This window comes from Strongylocentrotus purpuratus, unplaced genomic scaffold, assembly GCF_000002235.5.
Source record: "Strongylocentrotus purpuratus isolate Spur 01 unplaced genomic scaffold, Spur_5.0 spur5_scaffold_10, whole genome shotgun sequence".
Classification (NCBI taxonomy): domain Eukaryota; kingdom Metazoa; phylum Echinodermata; class Echinoidea; order Camarodonta; family Strongylocentrotidae; genus Strongylocentrotus; species Strongylocentrotus purpuratus.
Window position 1 is genome coordinate 10,059,835 of NW_022145595.1, and position 17,395 is coordinate 10,077,229.

The following is a 17,395-nucleotide window of genomic DNA, read 5'->3' on the forward strand; positions in this document are numbered from 1 at the left end:
GTGACAATTAATGACACCTAAATTATTAAATAGTCTAGCAGTAAAATACAATTTTTTTCAACTTTCCAATGTTAGAAAGAATAATTTAAAAATTCAAATTGTGAGTCCACTGTCAAACTTGCCAATCAGCCGTATCGGCATGATGGTGTGCATCTGTGTGTTAGGAGTGTAGTGACTTTTCATGTATTCAAATGCTGCCTATTAACATGTAGTGCAGTGCTAGAGGTCAATACGCTAGTAGTACGAGTAGTCCGCTCCAGCAAAGCATAGAGAGTCGTAGCAAGAGAGGAAGGGGGCCGGGGGCAGGGGGGGGGCTTGAAGAAGAAGATCGAGAAGAAAACGAAGGGAAGAGGAGGAGGAGGTAAAAAGAAAAAAAGGAGAACAAGAAGACTAAAAGAAAAACTAGACCCCTACAAAGAAAATGATGAAAAATTTTGAAAGATTAAGAAGAGGAGAAAAGGGACATCAAAATCAAGGAGATTGAAAGAAGAAAAAGAAGAGGATTAAATAGGCAAGAGAATTAGAAAAATAAAAAGAGGAGGAAATTAAAGGAAAAGTGAAGAAATTACATGTTAGAGAAAATGATTCCTCAATTTTTTCAGATTCTTTTAAGGCCGAAAATTAAGGCCTGCATGCCAGGAATTGGAAACTGAAAAGGGCTAGGAATGAGGAATCAATTGTATTGGACCAATACGGAAGCATTGAATTAGCCAATGGAAGGTATTATTATCCTATCATGAATATCTGATTTGTGGTTGTGACTGAGGGAAATTGAAGTAAGTGACCTTTTACCAAACAAAGCAAAGTTATTTCTGTGAAAGTCTGCATACTCATGTAATAGATATATGATTATTCTCTTTAACCCCTTTTATTATTGTTATTATCAATTCAGGTCAAGAGTGAAATCAAGAACAGAAGGAACATGTATCACCCTGCCTGTAGGCCTGCCTCTTTGGCTCGTTTCCAGAGAGGGCTTCACAGTGCCGTCTTCAACCCAAAGACCTCTCTGCAACAAGGGGCCAGCTGCTCTTCTCATCACCATGGGGCACTGTCAGACAGACAACATATAGACTCTAGGAAACATGGCGTCGGACGTGTACCAGTGCCATGTTGGGATGCAAATTGTCAGTCTCTACACATCCCAGTGTGTGCCACATCATCATCATCACTATCTTCATCACCAAACTTTACTAGGAAAGGATTAAGAATTAATGAATTGTCCTGCTGGAAAAAGACAAATCAAACATTTTATCAGCATCAAATCATTTACCAAGGGCTCAGTTCTCTTCCTATCCCTCTTCATCATTACTATCAAGACAACCTGCAGCTCCTTTTCTGCAGCCTTTAGGTGTACCTTCAACGAGGCAATGGGTTCGTCACTCTTCAACCGAGCCTACCACTGCCTACGAGACACTGCTGAACTCCCAACCCGTCCATTTTGCAGAGAGTATCTTTCAATATGTCCACTCTGTAACAGGTTTACCTTGGTGGGCCACGGTCGTAGCCACGACCTTCACTCTGCGTTTTTCGTTGACCCTTCCACTTGCCATCTACTCTCAGAACATTCGAGTGAGAGTCGAGAACCTTCAGCCGGAGGTCATTGCTCTGGCAAAGAGGTCGTTTGTGGAGAGGTTTGCAGCCAGGGCGAAGCAGGAGAAGTGGTCTGAAAAGAGAGCCCAGCGTGCCTTTGTGGGACTTGTGAGTTTCCATCCTTTGTCAGTTTTGTAGGAATGAAGCCATATGAAGGTTATTCGTTTAAATATGAATATGTTCGGCAGGTCGTCGCACATTTGTGGATAACTCTGCTTCGAAAGATGATTACTCATTTATATGTACCTGTAGACAGGATGCTTAGATGCATTAAGTAGGTAAAACATTTCACCAAAATGAATGATCAAGGGGGCAGGAAATTAGATAGTAAAATTGAAAAAAATGATAATCTTTTCCTGCTACGGTAAATGAATACTGAAGCTCTTCAGTCCTGGGGGTGTTTCATGAAGATTCTAAGTTGAACTTATCTCAAGTAGGACTTAACGATTATTGAAAGCCGTTGGTATCCTTGAAAATATTTTGTAAAAGTTACTTTAAAAGGCTTAAAATGTTGATTCAATTCATTTATATTTTCTATTATCATGGGAGATTTCATGTTCTTGATGTTGAATTTATAAAAAGTCTAAAATACTTGAATTTTCACTTTTGAATATATTCCATTATAATGGCTCTCCATAATATTTAGGTCCAACTTAGACTAAGAATCTTTGTGAAACACCCCCCCCCCCCCAAGCTACATGTAACTTTAATGGGTTTTCTTGAGGACTTCATTAAAAAAAACAGAGGGGAGTTGTTAGGATGAGCCTTCAAGTATTATTACATAATTTATGTTCTAATGATGTATTTTTGGCTGCTTCCTTTTGACCTCCGATTTTGACAGGTTAGACGATACTCTAAGGAGCTCTACGTTAGGGACAACTGCCACCCTGCGAAAGGTTCCATACTGTTCCTGGTCCAGCTTCCAATGTGGATCTTTCTCTCCCTGGCTCTACGTAACATGACAGGAGCCTTGTCAGAAAGGATGTATGTTGGTGAGTCCTTTAATAATAACAGTAATGGAGTCTTATATCGTTCGTGTCTGACACACTTTCATTCCGATTATTACCCCAGCTATAGCAACTTATAAATACAATTCTCAGTGACATAGCAATGTAAAAAACTAAAAAGCACATCAAATTATCATATCATATTTTATCAAACTTAAAGGTACTATGTCCCATTTGCAGGCCCAAAAACTGAAAAGGTTAATTTCCAACAGCATTTGAAAGACAATAGTTATTTAGAACTGACCTCAAAACAAAAGGGCTTGAAAATGGCTTTTAGTGGGAAAACAACGACCATTAGTTGTCAAATCAACTTAAGTGATTGCAATCACCTAAGTAATAATAAGCAAATTGCTTGAAAAATGACAGCACAATGGATGTGGAGCAGCTACAGTATATGCATGTGTGATTCTACAGTCCTGAATAGATCAAAGTTTCAGACCTTTGTTATATGTATGTCATCATGACAAGGGGCTGTGCCTCCGAATAAAGTTTATGTGTCTACAGTAGCCTTGTACGGATGTGTTGTTCCAGATGTACTGTATATCTGTTATGTGAATACTGGGTGAAAAAGCATCTTATCCACAAATATGAAGATGATAGAGAGATTTGTTTGGATGTTATTTCTCAAGACTAGATTAATGCCATTGCAACAATACTCCTCCCTCCAAAAGTATGTATTTCAAATGAAACTCATCATCATACTTTGAAATAACAAGGATCACCATACTCAATTCAAAATAGTTTTGAAAAAATGAAGAGAATCAAAACACTTCTACTTGATCAAAATAGTACCGGTAATCAAAATATGAGGTCAATACTTCATTCTAAATTTCTAACCATTAACTTATGAGTAGTTCATCTTCTATTCATATACTGTGACAGAAATAAATGTTGTGATTATCATTCACAGACCCAGCCAGCATAGTGCCTGACCTAGCAACAGGAGGGACTCTGTGGTTTCCTAGTCTCATAGTTCCAGACCCGACCTTCATCTTGCCAGTCCTTGTGGGTGTTCTCAACCTGAGCAACATTGAGATGCATGCACTGCACAAGGGCAGAGTGACGAGAGTGCAGCGATATGTGAACAACTCCCTGAGGACACTGTCTGTAGTCATGATTCCCATTGCAGCTTACATGCCCTCGGTGAGTTATTACGGCCTTTAATTATTTATTTTATTTTATTTCATGTCATTTCCAGGAACATAAAGAAGTATAACTGGAATACAAGAAAACTCCTTAACCATTTCTATACAATGCCAGGTACCCGTAATGTTTCTCGATGAGATTTATACATTCTAGGTCTACAAAAATGATTGGTACACTTTAAAGGCTTTACTGAGTTCTGAACTTCTTTGGGAATTCTTAAGGAATCAGAAAAAACTCAGGCTAAGTGTTCTATACAACAAATAGATGATCGTTTGTATTTATTGCAGAAGAACATGTAATAGCTAAGCAAATAGAATTAAGGGGGAAATGAAGGGGAAAAAATTGCACTGTGGGCATATGAGCCTAACATGCAGTGTCTATGTGAAATGAGACTTAAAAGTGCCTTCTGATAAATATGACTCCCAGAACTATATTTGTTTATAACTTGGTAGTAAAACAGCCCATAGACTGCATGATACATTTAGAAATAAATCAGTTTTCTCTAGAAATACACTTACATTGCAGAATTTCAAGATCAGCTTTAAAAGAGTCTACGTGATGGAAAGTTTATTTCTGAGAAGGTTTAAAGGGATCGTTTAACAATGTTAAATCTGAGATGCATGGTCCTACATGTTACCAGTGTCTGTGATATGGTGTAATATTGAAGCCCTAAAAAAAAAATCGCGCTTCAAAATGATCAAGAAGTGCCTCAAAAAAGTAAAAATCTTTGAGTGACCGGTTTTACCATACCATACTGTATTGTTATGAAAACCGTTCAGCGAACGGTTTTCAAAATTTGTAATTCCAATCATTAATATCTTGATAATCAGACAGGCGATCGGCTTGTAAAAGTCAGGGAGTTCCTGACTGACCTAAAACTTTATAATTATCATTGCAGCATGAGCTAAATCAAGGACTATTTCTAAAGGATCTAGACAAAGTTACCGGATCCCTTTAACACAAAAATCCTAATTGTTGGTAATAAATTGCTTACCTGTCACGTCTACGTTGATTGCAATCTTGGGAAGTCTTGGAAAGTGATTATATTTCACGTGGAATGGGTTCAGGAAACCAAGAAACTTCCCTTGAGGAAACGAGTTGAGAGACATTTGTGTGGTAAATGAGGACAGTCACATCGTAAAAACGATTCTGGAACTAGGTTAGATGTATTGTTCTTGATTGCTTAAAGTGTGCCAATCACCTAGACAATTATTTGTGTATCTAAAGATAGAATGTATACTGAAAAGCAACCTCGAAAGACATTACCTGGAGTTTTGTAGGTTAAAAATTGAAGAGTATGAAGAAAATAAAGGACAACATACAACCCAAAAATAAAACAAAGTCAGACTTGAGTGCATGGAACCCATGTCCAACTCAGTTCTGTGTGCGCCCAATTCTATGCTGATGCATACAGGAGCATCGACCAGTCTCTACTCTACAAGTCATTTCAATATATACTGAGAGTTCATGTTAAGTTAAATAAGTGATATTCAAAGCTTATATTTTTAAAACAGTTAAGCGACATGAAACCCATTACATTAAGGGCAAAACATGTTTTGACGATTGGTACCCTTTAAAGTCAAACAAATTATAGTCTGTTAAGAACTACTTATACATTTCTGCTAAATCAGTGACTTTGGTAGGATATTACTGCTGAGTAATAATGAAGAATGAATACTAAGAAAAGAAAGTAAACATCGTCATTCCAAATTTCCAACCCACATGAATGACACATAGTTTCACTTATGAGTTGTACTTTCAAGTGGTTGTGATTTTCAGCAATTATTTATTTGCTTGCGATTTTGCTTGTCTAAACAACCCACTTACTGCAAGTCAGAATTTCTTCATCCTAGTTTCTCCCCAAATTCACTTTCACAATGGAAAGGGCACAAAAAGCAGTAGTAGGAAAGAAGAAGTCTAAAAGGACCATTTGTCTTTCACAGGTGAACATCAGCAAGTAGCTTCTAAAGTCTAAATTAAAATTTACTTACAAATGAACACTAACAAAATTCATATTGGGTTTTTACTTGTGTGAGATGGATGTATTACATGATGATTGTGTCCCTTTGAATTCAATGATTTCAGCATAGAAGTTCAGCAAAAGATAAATTTCTTCCTCTCCTATGGTTGGCAATTGGAAATATGTAAATTTATCAGCTTAGTCTGGTTTTATGGTCATACCCCGGTCCCTCACCGCTAAATCTAGATTTTGTGTCTTTTTATTTACCGGTAGGCGATGGCCCTCTACTGGTCTGTTTCTGCATTCTACGGCCTGGGACAGAACATCCTTCTCAAGATACCCTCGGCTAGACGAGCTCTCGGTATGCGCTCGTCAAAAAGCGACACCGACACGCCGTTCTTGGACATGAGAGATGAATTCCTGGTGAGATACCTGGCCAAGGATGGAGGGAAGGAGAAGAAGAAGAATGAACAGTTGGATGAATTGAGGGATGGAGAGATAGTGAAATCAAAGAAGACAGATTTATGACATATTTCGGGGTGATTTTCAAGTCATGTGGATTTTATCATGCCTTTATTGTGAATGTATCTAAGTCTGTTCTTATTATTGGGTTTTCTTTTTCTTATTCCATGGAATATCTTCGATTCAGAAAGTAAAGTGCCTTATTAAAGAGTAATAATAGAAAAAACGATAGGAATTATATCACCCAAATTTAACTCTTTTATGGTAACAGAATACTGGTAGGTTAATTGATTGGAGGTGAAAGGCCTTAAGTTTTTGTTTTTAAACCCACTTAAGTATAGACAAGATCTGTATTTTAATCACTCATGTTTTTAATAAACCTTGTATTAAATTGAATTGAATGAAAGTGTACAACTCTGTAGTAGGTTCATACCATGAAAATAAAAGGAATTGTACGAATGCTCAAAGGCTGATTCAGATGTATGTATGGTAACAGTCTGAAGCAATTCCTAATTTTCAATTACAAACGAGCAAAGTGTTCATGAAGTTCATATTCTGAAGGTGAAAACAGTGAAAATAACTTTTAAAGATTCACTCAGATGTACTTTTGATGTTCCCAGCATGCATTGTAATATCCATGGTTAAAAGTACAAATGTATATCCTTCCCAAAGTATTGCTTAGAAAATGTGTTATTCAACAAGTGAGCTTATAATCAGAAAAGCATATCTAATATCAGGATACATTACAGGGAAAACATATTTTTGGAAAACATGGTTATTTTAGTCATCGATGCGTGTCTGAGGTCGAGATGTAATGAGGTTACTTTACAAATTGAAAGCAAACCTCTACTAATGACAAAAACAGATCTAGCAAAACATGAATGTGATTTTCAGGATGATTTGGGAGAGAATGGCATAAATCTAGCCTGGGGGTGGGGGTGGGGAGGGCACCCCTCCTCCTCCTCCTCCCCTGAAAGACATTATTGGGACGCAATTAATTGTGATTGCCGTCAGACATTGTTAGTCACTCATCTTTTATGGGAGCTGCTTGGTACTATTTCTGTTGCATTGTACTAATTAGAAACATATTTCATGTACCCCAACATGCATTATAATTCCTGATATACAAACGTAACCAAAGTGTAAACACTCCCATTATTTCTGTTGTGTAAAGGAAGTGAAATGTGGTTGAGTAAAGAAAGAGGTATGAAAACTTTAATGACCTTTTGATTTTGATACGATGAGTTTTTTTGTTACTGTACATACACTTACTTGCTGCTGAACCTGTCTACTTTAAAAAAATTTGATAGACAGGATTGAGGAATAAGTGGATTTGAAAAGTTCAATTAAGTTCAAGCGACATATCACACAGAGTATGTCATGGAAAAGAAAATATCAAAACGGGAGGGAGAGAGAGAGAGAGAGAGAGAGAGAGAGAAATAGGGTGTGAGAGAGGGAAATTGATAAACAGATGAGAGTGAGAGAGATATAAAAATGATATAGAAAGTGACAGAGAGAGGGAGAGAGAGAGAGAGGGGGGGGGGGGGAGGAAGGCAGGATGGAAGCTCTTGTAGATGATCCTACTGTAAGTCATGATAGTCAATAAAAATCAAGAAATGATTATATCTGTATCTCTATCTGTTTATCTCTCTCTGTTTTTCTGTCTAATCTGTTTCTCTCTCTCTCTCTCTCTCTATCTATTTATCTCTCCTTCTGTTTCTCTGTCTCCATTTATCTCTATCTGTCTATATCTTTCTCCCTCTCTCTACTTCTCTCTCTCTCTCTCTGTGCCATTGTCTCCCTCTCTGTTTTTATCTGCCTGTCTATCATTCTCTTCCCCTCTGTTCGTCTGCGTTCTCTGTTCCTATTTATCTGGAATAATTCCCCCCCCCCCCTTTCTTCCTCTCATCCCTCTATTCCAGTTCCCTCGGTCTTCGTCTTTTGTTAAACGGTATTAAAAACGCCATTACATTTTTTTTAAAGACAACTGGGTCGTTTTCATGAACCGTCGATTAATTGTACAGTGTCATGGTGGAATCCTGATGTTAATTTTTTCAGGTCTGGAAAGCATAACTTTCTTGTATACGTCAAACGGAAATAATTACAAGTTTTATAGTAGAAAGCCCGAGAGGAAGAAAGAGGGATATTACAGATTAGAAAGATATTATAGATGAGAGTGAGAGAGAGAGAAAGATGATAAAGAAAGTGACAGTGAGAGAGAGAGGGGGGGGGGGGGGGGAGGGTGGGAGGAAGGCAGGATTGAAGCTCTCGTAGATTTTCATATACTGTAAGTTTTTTGAAAGTCAGTGCTATCGTCAATCAAAATCAAGAAATGATAATATCTGTATTTCTATCTGTTTATCTCTGTTTCTCTGTTTCTATTTATCTTTCTATCTGTTTCTTTCCATCTCTCTCTGTCTCTATTTATCTCTCTCTATCTATTTCTCTCTCTGTTTCTCTGTCTCTATTTAATTCTCTATCTGTTTTCCATATCTCTCTCCCTCTCTCTATCTCTTTCTCTCAGCCATTGTCTCACTCCACTGTCCATTCACTTTCTTTGCCCCCATTACTCTGGAATACTTCCCCCCCCCCCTCTCTCTCTCTCTCTATCTCTAATCCCTCTATCCCAGTCCCCTCGGTCTTCGTCTTTTCTTGGACGAAAATAAAAACACCAATAATTTTGTGTATAAAGACAACTGGGTCGTCACCTTAAACCGATGATTAAATGTATAGTGTTATGGCGGAATCCTGCTGTTAATTTGTCACGTCTGGAAATCATCATTTTCTTGTAAAAGTCAAACGGAAAGAATTACAGGTTTTATAGTAGGAAGTCAGAAAGGAAGGAAGAGGGATATTACACCCTAAAGAGTGGAAGTCATTGTTTGTTAGCCGTAACCCCCCCCCCCCACACACACACACACACACACACACACTTACATCGTGATGACTTCCAGAATATTTACCTTTCCATGGTATTATTTTAGACAAGGTTGGGTTTTAAGAAGGATAACAATGATTTGTAAACTTTTTCATTCCTTCTTTTGTAGTGGAAAAGTATCAAGGAACAAAAAGTGTCCTCTGAAAAAGATCAAATGTCCTCGCATCGTATTAAAAATATGACATGTAACAAATAAATGTTGTGGGCCACATTATCATGACACATTATGTTTGTGTACTCCCATACAGGCGCGTAGCCAGGGGGCGGTGGGGCGCTCGCCCCTCCCCTCGCCCCTCCCCCCCCCCCAAAAAAAAAAAAAATACGCCGGTCAAAAAAAAGAAAAAAGAAAAAAAAGAAAGAAGAAAGGAAGAGGACGTAGGAAGAAAAAGGATTAAGAGTCGAAAACGGTACAACGAATCGTCTTTTTTCTCTAATAATTTAATGAAACGTCAAAAGAAAATAAATTTTGACAAAGGTTTAAGAATCGAGATCAATGATCAATAGCTTCCATTCGCTTCCGCATAGTTTCGTTCACATTGCAAATGCAAAACGCTTGGCCAGAAGTCAACTTTATCTTTAAAAGGCTAATTGTAGTTTTGGTATGGTCCACTAAAATTTGTTGCTAGATATTTAAGATATCAAACAATCAAAGCCGCCCCTCTCCATCCCTCCCCCCCACACTCTCTCTCTCTCTCTCTCCTCTCTCTCTCCTCTCTCTCTCTCTCTCTCTCTCTCTCTCTCTCTCTCTCTCTCTCTCTCTCTTTACTTACCTCCCTTTCACTCTTTCAATTGCTCACCAACCACGAGGTATAATCAGGACGCACAGCTGAAATTAAGAACTTTATTGGAAAATCTAAAAAACAAGGTCATTGACTTTAAAAAGATCGAACTTTACCACAGACTAGAAATATCCGGGTACTTTTAAGTACTTCAAGCTTTATATTGGCAAATTACCAACAGGTGCATTTTGGTGTTTGGGCTCCAATCATCGCATAATGGCTATTAAAAAAAAATGCAAACGAACCCGAAATTCTTTCGATAGCATGAACTACATTCTCAATTACAAGACTATATTCAAGGATCTGAATTTACATTCGCTTATGATGAGTACAATAGTTTGTTCCATGTTTTTCACGAGTTTAGATGAAGTTTTCGTTGGGTATAAATCATTATTTTTATATTTTAAAAAATATTGGCATATCTCGAAAACGCTCTTTTATCAAAATAGAAAAGATATATTGTCCACTCAGGGAGCTGATACTTTGTTAAGAATCAAGTTCTACATTTTCATTAGAGAGTGACTCATAACTAATAAATGACGAAACATTTCGAAGGCGATTTATATGATGTCGATACTATTATGCAATCAAAGCTTCTGAATCTCGCCTTCCATCATAATTATCCATAAAAGGACACGTTAAAATGTGTGATGCAATTCGGAGACGATGAGAGACTCAATGAAACAACGACAATAGAAGTTGAATTCGGGCCGGGTTAGTGAGCACTAAATTTGTTTTCTTCACTTTGCTCCCCCGAAAATTGAAAAAAGGGCCGACCAATATTTCGGGGGGGGGGGGGGGAGACTGAATTCAGACAAGGATTAAGAATAGAGAACGGTACAATGAATCGATTTATTTCTCTAATAATTAAATAAAACGTGAAGGGGGAACTAAATCCAGACAAGGATTAAGAGTCGGGAACAGTTCAACGAATCGTCTTCTTTCTCTAATAATTTAATAAAGAGTGAAAGCTTCCGGGCTTCGCGCGGGATGGGGGGGGGGGGCGAACTGAAAAATAATTTAGCTCCTGGCCACGGATTTATAGGGTTTAATTTGTAGACATTGGGACATTGGCATTAATATATTTGTCGGTAATTGGTGGCTAGTTTTGTCGGTAATCGATGGCCTCTATACACCCCCCCCCCCACTAAAAAAAGGTCTAGCGACGCCCCTGATTACGAGAACTGGACTGCCATGATTATGTAGAAAGTCTATCGGAATGGGGAAATTAGAAGGCTTGACCATCGGAAGCTGGACATCATACAGCATTTTCCTCGTTATCTAATCCGCCGTCCGGCTATAACTTGAGATAATGTTTTGAGTATTTTCCATGCGCATCTTTTCGTAGAAAACAGGTTAAAATTCATCACTAGGATATGAGGAAATAGAGAAGAGTACTTCCCGGTTGGACGGATGGAGTGGGGTGTCAAGCACTTGTGTGGGAGAGGGACGGTCAGTGATGAGTGAGTGAGAGAGAGAGAGAGAGAGAGAGAGAGGGAAAGAAAGAGAGACAAAGAGGCAGAGAGAGGCAGAGAGAGAGAGAGAGAGAGAGGGTGGGGGTTAAGGGATAAATATCTACACTAGATACAGAAAGGAAAAAGTTGTAATTTCATCACAAAAACACTTCGGATACGGAGGGAATCGAGTCATTAACAAAATAATTACAGAATACTAAGAGAGAGAGAGAGAGAGAGAGAGAGAGAGAGAGGAGGGGGGGGGGTGGGGATAAAATGAAAAAAATCAAGAAAATCAAGGAAAAATTGTAGATTGACAGGACATAGAGAGAGAGAGAGGAAGAGACACACACAGCAACAGATAGAGACAGAGAGAAAAAGTACAATAGAGAGAGAGCTGACACAGAAACAGAGAGATAGTAAAATAGAGAGCGAGAGAGAGAGAGATAGAGAGAGAGGGAAAGAGAGAGGTAGAGGGAGAGAGAGAGAGAGAGAAAAAAAAAAGAGAGAGAAAGAGAGTGCATGCGAGAGTTGAGAAATAGACAGCTAGAATTATGATTGACAGGGCAACGTGCGTGATATTGGTATGAGTTGTGGCAACCTCAAAACTATTTTGTTTATCAATCCTTGAATGTCCGGTCATCCTCTTTCGATTTCCTCGATTTCCTCGTGGTTACCGCTTCAACTACTGATTAATACATATACCCTACTAAACCTAACTAATCACCACGTTACCCACTTTCTAAATCACACCAGGACTCACCACCAACTTTTGAACAGGGGCGTCAACAGACCATTTGAAATGGACTGTGGGGGAGAGGGGAGTGGGGGGGGGGGGTAGTTTAACCTGTTTAACCAAATTTTCCCGAAAAGTAAGCCAAAAACAACAACAAAGAGAGGAGACTAAAACGAGGCGGGCTCAGATTTTAAATTTTATTGACAAGTTTTAAATCAGTCGTCAGATTTTTTACATTTGGTTTTAACAGATGTTCCATATTTTTTCGACGAGAAAGAAAAGACAAATGAAAGAGTAGGAGGAGAAATATAACGATGATGATGATGATGATACAAGGAAGAAGAGAGAAGAAGAAGAAGAAGAAGAAGAAGTAGATGATGATGATGATGAAGAAGAAGAAGGAGAAGAAGAAGAAGAAGAAGAAGTAGATGATGATGATGATGATGAAGAAGAAGGAGAAGAAGAAGAAGAAGAAGAAGAAGAAGAAGAAGAAGAAGACAAGGACATCGAATTTTTGCAATTAGCTGACAAATTTCTAGAACTTTGAAGAAAAAAATCTGACAGAAAATGTTGAATGAGGATGGCTGTTACCCCCCCCCCCCCTCTAACAACGCCCCTGCTTTACACACCTATTCTATAATTATTATAAAGGACCCCACTTGTAAATTAAAACACAGACGTTTGAACTTAATGCTCCGCCTACGCGCACGTTGTGCTTTTGTGGTATTCTGGTTTTGCACTCCTCCTGAAAAGCTCATTTCCCTTCAGACAACTCTCTCATAGTCACGTACTTTCTGCAACCAACAAAAACCAGCCGCAGACGACAGAACAACTTGAAGTTTCTAAACTGCTTTACGCATTATATCTTTGGAATCCATAGCATCAAGACGAGAGTCAGCTAGCGCTCTGTATTTGTTTGAAGTGGCATCGTTTGTACCTTTTTGACAAAGATACTTTGCTTCGTCATAACGATAAATAATTTTTAGAAAAATCAACTACTAACTCCATCGACTTCTTAGTCTAGAACGCTTTGTCTGCTCCTCGCCAATTAAAAAAAATATATAAATAAGAGCTCCATTCATGTCGGGAACATCGCTGTTTTCAGCAAGAGATCTACATATTTTGTTATTGTAATTGTTAAATTGTATTATATCAGGATTCCTTTGTTAAAATTTATTGAACACTTACACTAGTTTGCAGCAATGGATTTGTACGCGAGTCTCTGCTCCAGTTTACTATTCCTTGTCAGTCTCATGTCAGTTGCCGAATGCTACAGAATGCCTTTAGTTGGTAAGTCTTCACTTTCATTCATTTTCCACAAAGAATTAATCAGAGGCCCGATCAGAGGTTGATGATGGCAGATACGCATTTTTATTCATGTTATTAAATATCATTGTAGTTTCCATGTTTTAAAATAATATCCCGTTTGTGTAACAAAACGCCAATGCTGCTGAATGCATTTTCAAGTCTTATGATCAAGTTTCCTCAATCGATGACCGGGTGTGTATGTGTGTGCGTGTTTGGGGACTGGGGGGGGGGGGGGGGGGAGGGGCTGCACACATCTCTCACAAAATAAAATGTCTAAATGTCTAATTCAATTTACACGGAGAAACAAACTTCGAACTGAGAAAATATTGCAATGCATCTAAATATGAATATCTTATAATACGATGGTAACCCTAAAAATAAAAATGTTAAATCACAATTAAAAGGGCCGAGGAATGACAACTTTGTTTAAATGTTAGATTGACATTTTTAGAATGCTAGATCCGACCTCTATAGTGTTGGACCCAGCATGATCAAAGTATTCATCAATATATATCATTTTGAAAGAAAAAAAAGTTGTCACTCTTCTTCCCCAAATGGTGATTTCAAATGAGTTTAGTTTTTGAGTGTACCAAATATCAATAGTCATCATTCGATTTCGTCTTTTAAAAAATATTTAATTGTAATAATATTTGTAGTTCGTTGAACCTTTTTCGGTTTAGGGGGGGGGGGGGTGACCAGCAAGAGTATTTCCAATATTTACCAGATTTAGAATCAATTTCTAAAACCCGAAAGTGAACAAGATTTCAAGAATGAAATTCTACAAAAATAGACAAAATTATTTACGCTGACTACGCCTTTGAAAAGAGGACTTGAGATGCAAAATACAACTGTACTTTTGCCCAGCATGTAAGTTACTGTTTTACCTCTCGACACGCCCCATTTACTGACAGGTAGAACCCCCCCCCCCCCCCCCCCCTCTAAAGCAGTGTCCAATCAACAACGACTTCGCCGTCCGTCTCTGCTTATTGGTCTGTCAATCATTTACCTGTTAAACCCTTACCCCGTCCCTTTGACTCACAGGTAGAACCCGCCCACAACAGCAGTGTCCAATCAACAACGACCTTACCTTCCAGCACTGCATGTCAGCCTGCCAATCACACACGTGTGAAGACGTCATCAACGAACCTCCTTCTGGCTCGTGGCCTTGTATCCGAATGTGTGTGAGCGGGTGGGCGTGTCCCCGTGGCCAGGTGCGATTGGATGGCTACACGGACGTGTGCACAGCGAGGGACATGTGCACAACCAATGAGACGAGCTGTAACCATAACAACGAAGTAGTTCGGGTAAGGACACACCTTCTTCAATTTAAGTTTTTTAAAGGCGGGCCCAGGATTGTCAAAAAAAGGGGAGGGGCATCAAGTTTCTGAAAACCGCGAAAGACACCCACCCATGAATAGCTCTTTGTGCCCCCTTGATCCGCCATTATGGGCAGCGCAATGTTACAATATTTTTTTCTTCAAATAATGGGGAGGGGCTTTTAATTTTTTCCTGAAACGATCCACCAATGAAAAGTATGGTTAACATCGTATGGTTTTACGTAAACCTCCCAAACATTTTATTCGTCAGATTAAAAAAAAAAAAAAAAAAAAAAAAACGACTAGAAAATGTAGTCCCTGCATGGTCGTGATAATTATGCTTTACATATCATTTGAATTCATATACTGGTCTTTTGTAACTCGATCCTGTCAAAAACATAACGTTAATCAGCGGATTTGCAATAAACATCTTTCGAATCTTATGACGATTACATCATATTCAATATCACTGCAACATTGGTACTGCTCTCAAAGGTCTTTCATCGGCGTAATGATCTGTTTGACAAAAGCCTTGAGTTGAACGAAATTTTAAAAAACAGGTTACATCTATAAAGGTCACGCTAACCATATGGAAAATTAATTACATCTACATTGATATATAAATGGCACTTCCATAAACAAATTATCATTGGCGATGTGGGTATAAACACAAGGATATTTTGACAAGGTTACCTGAGCTGTACATGGACCCTGGAAATTGTCGGCCTGTCGGCCTTTCTTTCTTTTCTTTTTTTGGGGGGGGGGGGGGAAAGGAATAATTAATGAAGAAAAAAAAAGGAAATGAAATTAAGTTCCCTTTCTTTTTTCTCTGCTTATCTCTCATTCTCTTTTCCTTTTAAATTGTACTATGATTATAATTATTATTATCATTAATATCATTATTAAGTATGGCGTAGATCTGTAATTGATACATATTTGGTCGGGGGGGGGGGGGGAGGTGATCTTGGGGTGATCTATTCATTCATCCCCTGAACAATAGGTACTTAGTTAGGATCACTGATCATTAATAATTGTATAACTGTTATTATTTATTTATGTATTCATGTTTTCTGTTGTTCGAGGGGGGCGAGCACGTACCCTCTCTCCTTCACCACTGAATGTAACATAATTATCAGCATTCTATTAAATAGTTGTGTACCTAGCGCTTTACCCTGGATAAAACTAAAAGCGATTAAAGACCTGCCATTCCAATCAGCCAAAAGTTTACAAAAAGGACGTCGAAAGCGATAAACAAACATTTCCGAAAGAAACGGGAAACAGATCGAAATCATTGTGTAATAATAATCTTTGCAGACGAAAGTACGGTGGCCTGTAAGTTCGATCTAGAAAGTGAGACCAGGTCAGATCAGCGACACAAAACGGAGGTCCAGTCATTGGGGGGGGGGGGGGTAAGGAGGGGGAGAGGGGAAGGGGGAGAGGGGGAGGGGTCAGCGGTCTTATGAGACAGATACAATAGGAGAAAGTAATAGTATTGAGGTCACAGAATGAGGGGAGGGTGTCGTAACACTTCTTTTCCCCATATCATTGTCTTTTCTCTCATTTTCCTCTCCCATTCTTTTGTGGTTACCACTCTTTTATTGGGGGGGGGGGGGGGGTTGAGTTGGGTGTATCCCCGAAGTACGCCATTGCCTTTACACATTCAATTATGTTGTCATTTTCGTGTTTTTTTTTAATGGAGTCAAAGTGCACTGCCCAAAATAATGTGGTAGACTTCAATGTGCAACCTGAATTAATCCTGTAATTCAGGTTTCTCGATCGGAGATACCAGAGCCATCTATACACAGAGTTTGGCCAACTTTGTTTCATTGGGTCACAACATGGCGTATATTATTTTGTTTTGTGCTTGACCTAACAAAGCAGTAGTCGCCATATTGGCCCCGGCCCCCCCACTCAGTGTTATTTAGGGTACGCATATGCGTGTTCCAACCGACCCCCCCCCCCCTTTTCAGCAAAAGTCCGGTGTGTAAAGTCAATACGGCTCGACCTTTTTCTTTTGTATACGAGCCTTTTTCCGCACCCCCCCCCCCCCTTTTCAGCAAAAGTCCGGTGTGTAAAGTCAATACGGCTCGACCTTTTTCTTTTGTTACGAAAAGGACATTTTGGCAACACGCATGCGGTCATTTTGAAACCTGAGTGGGGGGGCCGGGATATTGGCCCGAATTCACAAAGGAGGTTTGTCGACAAACCTTGGTTTTCGTACGTCATATGACGCGTTTTACGCGTTTTTTTACAAACCTGGTTTGTAAAGAACAAAAGGAGGTTTGGCGAAACAAAAGGAGGTTTAAGCTCAAACCTTGGTCTGAGCTCAAACCTTGTTTTGTGAATTCGGGCCACTGTGTCCAACTCGAACCGGGTTGGCCAAACTCTGTGTAGATGGCTCTGGGAGATACGTGTATATTGCTCCATCTGTAGACGAGAACCGTGTGGTTGTATACAGACTTTCTAGAGAAAGCTATTCTAGAAGAAAATATCTATAAATTTATCAATAGTCAAAGCATTACGCAACTTTCACCCTTTCTCTCAATCTCCACAGGTCAACACCAATTTCTTCGACGGTGACATGACATGTCGATGCTTCGTCGACGGGATCGTACGATGTCGAAACGCTTTTCCAACAGAATGAAGAAATGTATTAAACCGATCAATACCTCCCGATTATAGCACCAGTCCGACATCGA

At 38.9% G+C, this 17,395-nt stretch overlaps 2 protein-coding genes across 2 annotated transcripts in view; both read left to right on the forward strand.

Moving 5' to 3' along the window:
• Nucleotides 1-1,215: 1,215 nt before the first annotated feature.
• LOC115918472 (cytochrome c oxidase assembly protein COX18, mitochondrial-like) lies at nt 1,216-7,384 on the forward strand (the record flags this gene model as incomplete). The annotated part of the gene is made up of 4 exons (XM_030980092.1): nt 1,216-1,698; nt 2,432-2,582; nt 3,508-3,740; nt 5,977-7,384. Coding segments are annotated over 4 exons (1,122 nt in total), but the record flags the coding sequence as incomplete, so codon positions are not given.
• A 5,384-nt stretch (nt 7,385-12,768) lies between these two features.
• LOC115921661 overlaps nt 12,769-17,395 on the forward strand; it is a 4,878-nt gene continuing 251 nt past the window's right edge. The window contains exons 1-3 of the mRNA XM_030979448.1: nt 12,769-13,362; nt 14,422-14,684; nt 17,251-17,395. The exon at nt 17,251-17,395 is cut by the window's right edge and continues 251 nt beyond it. Coding sequence (XP_030835308.1) covers nt 13,275-13,362; nt 14,422-14,684; nt 17,251-17,340 — 441 coding nt within the window. The 5' untranslated portion in view covers nt 12,769-13,274 and the 3' untranslated portion in view covers nt 17,341-17,395. The remainder of the gene's footprint in view (nt 13,363-14,421; nt 14,685-17,250) is intronic.